Genomic DNA, 10,224 nt, shown 5'->3' on the forward strand with positions numbered 1-10,224 from the left:
TGCATGCCTTTAATCCCAGCACTCAGGAGGCAGAGGCAGGTGGATCTTTGTGAGTTCAAGGCCAGCCTGGTCTACAGAGTGAGTTCTAGGACAGCCAGGGCTATACACTGAAAAACCCTGTCTCAAAAAACCTAAAAGAAAAAGAAAGAAAAATGTAACTAGGTGTGCCTAGTTCTGGGGCACACCTTTAATCCCAGCACTAGGGAGATAGAGACTGGAAGATTGGAATTTAAAGCAAGTCTGGGCTGTATAAAACCTTGTGTCAAAACAAAGCTAAACAAAAAACATATGTCATATAGTTTCTTGGGTAGAAATTCAGATTTAGCTTATATAGGTTTTTGAGCTAAAATTTCTCAGGAGATGGTAAACAAACTGTTGGCCAGGAATAGGATCATATCCTCAAATGGGAGAATTTCCTTCTAAACTCATTGATGTGGTTATTGGTGTTACTTGTTATTTGCTGGAGCAAGACTGAAGGCATCCCTCTATTTGCCACGTGGGTTCTCTACTGAGCAACTCGGAGGAGCATAACTACTAACTGTTAGTATAAGTGAGAGGGGTGTGAGTTCTACATAGAGAACTCTCTATGTGTGTCTACATAGAGACTATAGAATTGTTCTTTTTTTTTAAATACTTTTTTTTAATTTATTTAATATGTATACAACATTCTGCTTCCATGTATATCTGCATACCAGAAGAGGGTACCAGATCTCATAATGGATGGTTGTGAGCCACCATGTGGTTTGTGGGAATTGAACTCACAGCCTCTGGAAGAGCAGTCGGTGCTCTTAACCTCTGAGCCATCTCTCCAGCCCCGAATTGTTCTTTTTTTTAAAAAAAAAAAAAAAAACATTTTTGTTTGTTCTTTGAGACAGGGTTTACTCTGTGTAACAGCTCTAGCTGTCCTGGAACTCACTCTGTAGACCAGGCTGGCTCCGAACATTCAGCTGCGTCTGCCTCCCAAATGGCAGGATTAAGGGCTTGCTCTACCATCGCCCTACAAGACTATGGAATTGTTTTTTTTGTGTGTGTTTTGTTTTGTTTGTTTGTTTGTTTGTTTTTCGAGACAGGGTTTCTCTGTGGCTTTGGAGCCTGTCCTAGAACTAGCTCTTGTAGACCAGGCTGGTCGTGAACTCACAGAGATCCACCTGCCTCTGCCTCCCGGGTGCTGAGATTAAAGGCGTGCGCCACCACCACCCAGCTGACTATGGAATTCTTAAAATCTGTTCTTAGAATTTCTAGGACGGCATCACCTTGCTGCATTTTCATTGACTCAAAGCTATGATTGCTGGCAGCAGGGATCATTGAGATCCATCTTAGAATCCGATTATCACTGGGCAAAGTGGCACCTGCATGTAATTGCCTATATATAGTCATAGCACTCTGTGGGCTCAAGCACAAGGTTAGTGACTGTGAAACCAGCCTAGTTTTTAATGGGTTCCCTGGGTGCTGTTTCCTAAGTACAGCTCAAGTATTCCTCTTACTCTGTGGACCTGTGGTACTAACTAAAAAGGTGAGTCGTTGTCTCACACCCTCATACAGGTGGAGGGCACTAGAAAATGCTGCATACATTGCTTTCAGCAGTGAGAATTCAGGGACTGGAGGTACAACTGAGTGGTATAACATATCCCTAACATAGTCAAGGCCCTCAGTTTCATCTTCAATGCTGTAAACAAAGAGAAAGGCACAGAGTCATTAGCTATTCTAAAATCCAGGGCTGTTGGTGTTTCTTCAGTTAGGTTTCAGAGTATAGAAATCATTCTACATGGCACTTGGTTTCACTTCACCATTGGATTTTGAGTCTTCCTGTTTCAGGAAAACTAGAATATATTTTCACCCTTTTTTTTTTTTTTTTTTTTTTTCATTTAACAAAATTTGTTTTGTTTTATTTTATTTTTGAGACAGGGTTTCTCTGTGGCTTTGGAGGCTGTCCTGGAGCTCGCTCTTGTAGACCAGGCTGGCTTGGAACTCACAGAATTCTGCCTGCCTCTGCCTCCCGAGTGCTGGAATTAAAGGCATATACTACCACTGGGTTTCTTAAACATTTTTAAATGATTTATTTATTCTTATTTCATGTGCATTGGTGTTTTGCCTGCATGTGTGTCTATGTGAGGATGTCAGATCCCCTGGAACTGGAAGTACAGACAATTGTGAGCTGCCATGTGGGTGCTGGGAATTGAGCCTGGGATCCATTTGGAAGAGCAGCCAGTGCTCTTAACTACTGAGCCATCCCTCCAGCCCCTATTTCAGCTTCTTTCTAGAATTTGGAGGAGGATGTGTCTAGTTGTCTCTTGTTTCAAATTTTATTTACATTTTAAAAGTTACAACTTAGCACAGAACTGCCTTTAATCCTAACATTCAAGAAGCAGAGGCAGAAGGATCTGTGAGTTCAAAGCCAGCTATATAGTGAGACACCCCCTCCAAAAAAAAAAAAAAAAAACCCTGTTACTAGAAAACTCTGTGTGTGTGTGTGTGTGTGTGTGTGTGTGTGTGTGTGTGTGTGTGTGTGTGTGTGTATACGTACGTACGTACATGTACATGTACATGTACTCGTGCGTTCATGTGCACTCTTGGGCAGCAGTCTCTAGTGATTTCTTGGTTTTGCTCTGTCTCAGGCCATTTTGGTTTAAGTTAGCACTATTTCTGCTGCTTGTAAAATTGTAGCAATCTTATTCCATTGTGTGACTCTTGCTAGGTTTTACTCTATTAGATAAAAGCCTTGTACACAAATACCTTTTTTTTTTCTAATTATTTTTCCCATTATGTGTATGAGTATATTGTCTCCGTGTATGTCTGTGTACCATGGGCAATGACGAGTGCCCCAGGGGACAGAAGCTGGAGTTCTGGGTGGTTGTGAGTTGGGTAAGTGCTGGGAACTGAGCTCAGGTCCTCTGCCAGAGCAGTCAGTACTCACAACCATTGAGCGCCTCTACAGCCCACAAATGCCTTCCTCATAGGCCCTGTGCCTTTTAGAGTTAGGAGTATCTGTGAGGCAGACCTGCAGCTTCTGTCTGCCTTTAGTGGTGCTTGAGGATAGAACCCAGGGCTTCATATATGTTACATCTATATCTCATTCTTTGTCTTGTTTCACTAAGGGACTCATTTATGTAACTTTGACTAGCCTGGAATTGCTGTGTAGACAAGGCTGGCCTGGAACTCACAGATCTGCCTGCCTCTGAGTGTTGGGATTAAAGACATGCACCACCATGCCAGGCTTAGGCCTTTAAATTTTCTTCACATTTATTTACTTATGTGGGGAGAGGGCCTCAGACTCAGGTTGTCAGGCTTGGTGGCAAGCAAGCTTGCTAAGCCATCTAAGCGGCCTTATGTTGGCTTTTGGATGTATGGCCTTGTGCTCACTTCAGTCCTCTGTGTATCACCAGCCTTCCCAGTACCTGCATTATGGTGTGAGGCACCCAGTAGACAAGCACACTGCCTCTGGGCTCCATCGCCACACCCTACATTGGAGGCTTTTGTTAGGGTTACACCAACCACATAGAAGAATTTGTGTTACATATTATTACAAACTAAGTATCAACAAGATAAATTACTCCAAGCATAGCAGTTAGAAATAAAGACTTGTTTTTGTTTTTTTTTTTTTTTTTTTTTTTTTTGTTTTTTTGTTTTTTTTTTTGTGAATTGGGAGTTTAGGTGTGACATAGCTGAATGCCTTTGGCTCAGGAGCTCCCCAGTGGTTACTGTGAAACTCTTAGGCAGGACAATTGTCTTTTGTTTGTTTTTCGAGACAGGGTTTCTCTTTGGATTTGGAGCCTGTCCTGGAACTAGTTCTTGTAGACCAGGCTGGTCTCAAACTCACAGAGATCTGCCTGCCTCTGCCTCCTGAATGCTGGAATTAAAGGCATGCACCACCACCGTCTGGCAAGGGCAGTTGTCTTAACCGAGCCTGTACCTCAGTTCTGGGGAATGAAGCTTAGCAATAGAACGTTTAACTTGCATTTGTGAGATCCAGTACTCATCCCCAGCACCACATAAAAGAGGAAAGTTTTTGGGGGGTGGGGAGTAGCTGTCTCTGAGTTTAAGGCCAGCCTGGTCTATAAAGTGAGTTCCAAAGCTACACAGAAAAACCCTGTCTTGAAAAACCAAAGATTCATTTGCCTCTGCCTCCTGTATGCTGAAATTAAGGTGTGTGCCTCACACCTGGGCCTTTGACTTTGTATCTTGAAACAGGCCTTGAGGTCACTCTTTGTCTGCACAGATCTTGAACTATCTATCCATCCTCCTGTCTTAGCCTCCAAGTAGCTGGGATTATAGGCATGCACAATCATGTCACACTTAAATTTAGTAGCTTTAGCTTCTTAGGTTTTCTTTCTTTCTTTCTTTCAGATTTATTTATTATGTGTACAGTATTCTGTCTTCGTGTATCCCTGCAGGCCAGAAGAGGGCACTGGATCTCATACAGATAGATGGTTGTGAGCCACCATGTGGTTGCTGGGAATTGAACTCAGAACCTCTGGAAGAGCAGGTAGTGCTCTTATCCACTGAGCCATCTCTCTAGCCCCACTTCTTAGGTTTTCTTTTCTGTGATGTTAGTATATTCTTCAACCTTGGTATGGATTCCTGGGATCAGACTCAGGTTGCCAGGCTTTTGCAGCAAACACCTTTTACCCACTGAGCCATTTCTTCAGCCCAGTTGTGTAGTCTGAATCTTAAAAGAAATATGAAGAGACAATATAATTGACCTTGGAGGACATGCTAGGGATGGTAGCCATGATTATATATGCTGTGCATATGTTCTGCCACTTAAGTTATACCCATAGCCCCTTTTGCCTTCTAATTCTACCTTTTTTTTTTTTTTTTTTTTTTTTTTTTTTCTCCTCCTATTAGTTCAGCCTTGGAAAAGCTTGAAGTTGCAGAGTCCGAGTTCACCCATGTGAGTATCTGGGATCTAGGAGAGGTGACTGCCTAAAGGGTGTAAAGGGAATCACTGATGGACTAGAGCAAAAAGTTGATTGGGAAATACTGCTGTACCCTTTGAACCTTGCTTTTAAAAAGTTTTGTGGGGCCAGGCATTGGTTGGCGCATGCCTTTAATTGCAGCGCAGCGCAGCACTCGGGAGGCAGAGGCAGGTGGATCTCTGTGAGTTCAAGGCCAGCCTGGTCTACAGAGCCAGTTCCAGGACAGCCTCCAAAACAATACAGAGAAACCCTGTCTCGAAAAACCAAAAAGAAAAAAAAAAAGTTTTGTGATCAGGCATGATGGTACCCACCTTTAATTCCAGTACTTTAACTCTCTAAAAGGCAGAGTTTAAGGCCTGCTAAGCACTGATAAGTAATATTAAGCCTCTTAATGGTTATTTGGGACTGGGTGGTCATGACAGTAAAACATCTGACTATAAAGGTCAGTCTGGCCTTTCCAGGCCAGCCAGGCCTACATAGTGAGATTCTGTCTCCAAAAAAAAAAAAAGTCTGTGGTTTTAAAACTTCATACTTGGAGGATGACGTGGTAACCCACACCTTTAATTGAAGCACTCATGAGGTAGAGGCAGATGGATCTCTTGTGAGTTTGAGGCCAGCCTGGTTCACAGAGCTCCAGGTCAGCCAGGGCTACACAGAAAAACCCTGTCTCAAAACAAAACAAAACAAAACAAAAAGAAATTCATACTTTGGATGGTGAAACTTAGAAAAAAAATCAATTTTGCTAGCTAGAATGATACAAACTTGAATTCTGTTCTTGCCTCCTTGACTCATAATTTTGGTTAACTTTGCATTGTTTCTCTTTCTAGTGAGCAGTGAGCCTCAGAAGACTAAAACAAGACTCTACTATCGCTTTGATCCCAAGATGTCAGCCCTTGGTCATCAGAAGAGGAGAGGAGTGTGGAGCCATCAGGGCTCTCCAGCGCAGTGTCTCCCTTCCTCTGGGCATTAGTGCCTTTGACAGTTGAGGGCAGCAGCGCCCCCACCTCCCTAGAATTGGGTGGCATGAATTTTCCCTGGGCTAGTCATGGCATCTGTAACTGAATGTTTTCAAACCCCGATTCTTCGTGCAGATGTGGGGTTGCTGGACTAGGTGGTTTTCTTCTCTTCACCTTTCACCTGGAGCTGGACTCTTAATTTCCTCAGGATAGACTAGCTGGACATTGTTCCCACCTTCACTCTTCCCTCTGGTCTTTGAGAAGATCACAGTGATTTTTATAAAGGTTTTTTGGGGGAGAGTAAGGATGATCCTACTCCCAGCCGTCTTTCTTCCTTACAAAAGGAAAAGAACAAACAGCACATGACATCAATTTGAGCCAGTCTCAGATAAAAGTTCTACAAGTGTTAAGAAGAGCCCTAGTGTTTGTGAAACAGAAAGGCTGTGATTGCCCCACCAGCAAGCAGCTGCTCCCTCTCTCCGACTTAGGGTTGAGGGAGTAGAGAGGGTGTGGCCACCTGCACCCCTTGTAAAGAGAGTGGGGCAGCCTTGTTAGCAGAGTAGACCTTAGCAGGACTCTACGCACTGCCGGGTCGTACAATTATTACTATTTTGCAATTTGGAATGTATTCTAATAGTTTTTCTAAATATAAAGAATTATCAAATGATTTTAAACCATTCTCCAAAGGAGATTTCTTTGTTCTTCCCTTATTTTCCAACAGTATTGTGCTCTTTGTGGAGCTATGGTGGAGGGAGACATTTGTGTCTGTTTAACAGGCAGTCTGTATCTATGAGGCTAGAGAATATTTTCTTAAACTCCTGGGGAGCCACAGACTTCCCTCAGTTGGGTGATTGCTGTGCCGCCTGGCCTGCCCCTTGCTCTGAGAGAGAAGCTGGAAGCGGGTCTCAGGTGCCCTCTCCTCCCTCTCAGGGCTGTGGTCTGTTGGGCCGGCCTTTGGGGCAGTGCACATGTTTCAGGCAGGCTGTTGAAATCTCACCTTGTTCCTTCTCCACCCCATCCCACCTCGATAGCAAGTTTGCCTGTCCCCCAAGTAACTGTCTATATTAGACACCCCCAGCCAGTTTCTGGCTGCCTGTCTTTGCTGCCATGTTCTTTTTTACAAGAAGGAAAGAAACAATTCTTGCTATTTTTTTTCATAATTTACTATTTATGATGTATTTAAGTGTTTTATTCAGGACAGAGTTCTGTAAGGGGTGGGAGGGACTATTTCAGGGAGGGCTAGGACTTAGGGAAAAGACATGGGGATTCAACATTTTTATGGAGTGTTATTATTTGTCTCTACTTTGTATTGTTGAAAAATGACAAATGCAATATAAAAGTAATAAATATCTGGTTTTAATGTATTAAAATTTATCAATTTTTAGACCCGTTTTTAAATATTTTGCTTAGCCTGATAGTGCTGGTTTCATTACATTTTCTTTTTGTGTCTGTGTGGTTTTTTGTTTTGTTTTGTTTTCGAGACAGGATTTCTCTGTAGTGTTGGAGGCTGTCCTGGAACTCACTCTGTAGACCAGGTTGGTCTCGAACTCACAAAGATCCACCTGCCTCTTCTTCCCGGGTGCTGGGGTTAAAGGCGTGTGCCACCCAGCTCATTACATTTTCATGTGTGTTCATAATGTAATGATCATTCTCACCTCCCTTGTGGCCCCTCTGCTACTGCTCCCTCCTCCACTGAGGCTCACTTTGTGTTAGCATGGACAGAATCTTCATCCAGCCTTCACACCCTTCAACTTAAGTGTAACTCAGGCTGAGAGAGGTAGCTTCAGTTCCCAATTGTGAAGTCTCTTCAGCATTGGAACACTTTAAACTTGATAAAGAAATCTTATGTAGACTGTAACTCAGCTAATGTTAATTCAAGCATTTGGGAATCCAAAGCTCAGAGTTGACTTGGGTTGAAGAGAAGAGGAAGAGTGAGGAGAGTAAGATGTTAGCTGTCTGGTCTGAAACTCAGAGAGATCCGCCTGCTAAGGGTCTCCTCCTCCTCCGCCTCCTCCTCCTCTTTTCTTCTTCTTTCTTCTTCTGTACACTGTTATGTCTGCATGTATCCCTGCAGGCAAGAAGAGGGCACCAGATCTCATTACAAATGGTTATGAGTCATGTGGTTTCTGGGCATTGAACTCGGGACCTCTGAAAGAGCAGCCAGTGTTCTTAAGTACTGTGAGGCTCCCTTCTTAAGTAAAGGTCTTTTTTCAGGGCAGGAGAGAGGACTCTGGCTAAGAGCACTTTCTGGTTTGGTACCTAGCACAACTCTCTGTAACTCTAGTTCCCAAGAACCAGAGACCATCTTCTGGCTCTTTAGATAACAAGCATGTATGTGATGCATAAATACGAATGTAGGCAACAAAAAATGAATCTTTTTTTTAAGATAAAACTTGTATAAATTTGCATCTAGGTTCTTCAATAGGAAACTAGACAAGTGAGCTGGGCTCATTTTAATGCCTGGAGATGGGGAAGCTTTGGAGTTAGCGTGTGTGCGTGTGTGATTGCACATATATACAGGTTGCATGTGTGTGGAAGCCTTGAGTGCCCTTTCCCAGGAGTGCTACCCACCTTGTTTTATAAGACATGGTCTCTTAGCTGGGTGGGCACACACCTTTAATCCCAGCAGAGGCAGGTGGATCTCTGAGTTTGAGACCAGCCTGGTCTGGAGTGAGTTCAGGATGGCCAATACTACACAGGGAAATCACATCTTGAAAAAAAAATTTTTTAATGACATGGTCCCTCATTGACCTGGAGGTCACCAGAGTAGGCAGTCTTGCTGGCCAGTGGGCCCCAGGGATACCCCTGTCTCAGTCTGTTACCAGTGCTGGGATTAATTACAAGAGTGTACCACTGTGCTTGCCTTCTGTATCTCGGGTCCTTGTCCTTGCACCACAACAAGCCAACTAAACATTGTTCTTTTCACTCCAATATTCCCTGTCCTGTGAAGATGATTATAAGAGTCCAAGCTGTAGTGGCATGAGTCATGGCTGGACAGGGTTTTAGGAAGTTTCTTCTCTTATTGAGTATGAGTGCAGCTAGGACTATAACCAAAGGTAGCAGCATGCTTTCACTGAAGTGCTGTAAGCAGCAACAGTAGCTGTGAGATCAGGCAGGAAAGGAAAGGGCAGAGAGGTTCAACCAGTTATCGTAAAAGTTGGAGGCAAAGTTCTCCTAGAGTATGAAAGCACCAAAGGGATGACATGGACTATTTACTACTTAAGAGATGGTGACATTCTTGGCAAGTATGGGGACTGCAATCACTGTTGAAATGGTATCATGTGGAGCTGTCCATTCTGTTGACATTCTGAACTATATCATGTAAATAATTTTCATGATAATAAATTGATGACCTAAACTAATGTCAAAGAAGATTATATATTATCATTATAAACTTTAGTAGCAGTGTCTGTGCAAATGCATGGGAAATGGAGAACAAAAGAAGTAGACTGTCCACAAAGAGTTAAGTGTTGCCTGGCGTTGGTGGCTCACGCCTTTAATCCCAGCACTCGGGAAGTAGAGGCAGTCTGATCTCTGTGAGTTCCAGGCCAGCCTGGTCTCCAGAGGGAGTGCCAAGATAGGCTCCAAAGCTACACAGAGAAACCCTGTCTCGAAAAATCAGAAGAAAAAAAAAAAAAAAAAACAGAAAAGAAAGAAAGTTAAATGCCCAGGAGCAAACATAGACTGGCTACCAAGAGTTAAGTGCCCAGGATCAAAGCACACACAGAATCATTGGCTGTGACACAGCGAAGGACACAAGTTCTGTGAGTGATAAACAACAAACAGTGGAAGTTAGAGTGGTTGGAAATACAGCTCTGGACAGTGTGTCTAGCACACCTGAAGCCCTGGTTTAGTTTCCCATCACTGGACAGTGTGGTTTACACACCTGTATCCCAACATTCAGGACATGGAAGGAGGACAATCAGGAGTTCGTGGTCGACCGACAGTATGGCAAGTTTGTGGACAGCCTGGTATACAAGGGGTCCTATCTCAAATAAAAAAGGATGCGAGATTGATCTGGCTGTGACATGTCACCCCATTGATCTCCAGGGCTGATTTGGTTGATGTGGCTGGCTAAGCCGGTGTCTCCTCCTCCCTCACTGCTCCACCTGTGTCCCTCTGGAAAGCATATAGCTTGGGATGGCAGCACGTGGTGGTGATACATTGTTTATGATTTGTTAAAGCTTGCCAGAAGATTCACAAACTATAGAAACCAGGCACACTCCTTTAATCCTAGGACTCAGGATTAAGAGTTCAAGGCCACCCAGGGATACACGAGATTGAATAGGTCTAAAAGGGGAACAGTTCACATGACTTTTATTCTAGCACTAAGGGGCATAAAAGATAGAAGC

General features: G+C 43.4%; 1 protein-coding gene across 4 annotated transcripts in view; it reads left to right on the forward strand.

Annotated features, from left to right (window-relative positions):
• Nucleotides 1-7,256, forward strand: part of Pip5k1a (phosphatidylinositol-4-phosphate 5-kinase type 1 alpha) — a 43,679-nt gene extending 36,423 nt beyond the window's left edge. For all 4 annotated transcript variants that reach the window (XM_035450386.1, XM_027393566.2, XM_027393567.2 and 1 more), the window contains 2 exons: nt 4,846-4,891; nt 5,744-7,256. In XM_035450386.1, coding sequence (XP_035306277.1) covers nt 4,846-4,891; nt 5,744-5,746 — 49 coding nt within the window. In that variant the 3' untranslated portion in view covers nt 5,747-7,256. The remainder of the gene's footprint in view (nt 1-4,845; nt 4,892-5,743) is intronic.
• The last annotated feature ends 2,968 nt before the right edge of the window (nt 7,257-10,224 follow it).

This window comes from Cricetulus griseus (assembly GCF_003668045.3).
Source record: "Cricetulus griseus strain 17A/GY chromosome 1 unlocalized genomic scaffold, alternate assembly CriGri-PICRH-1.0 chr1_0, whole genome shotgun sequence".
Taxonomy (NCBI): Eukaryota; Metazoa; Chordata; class Mammalia; order Rodentia; family Cricetidae; genus Cricetulus; species Cricetulus griseus.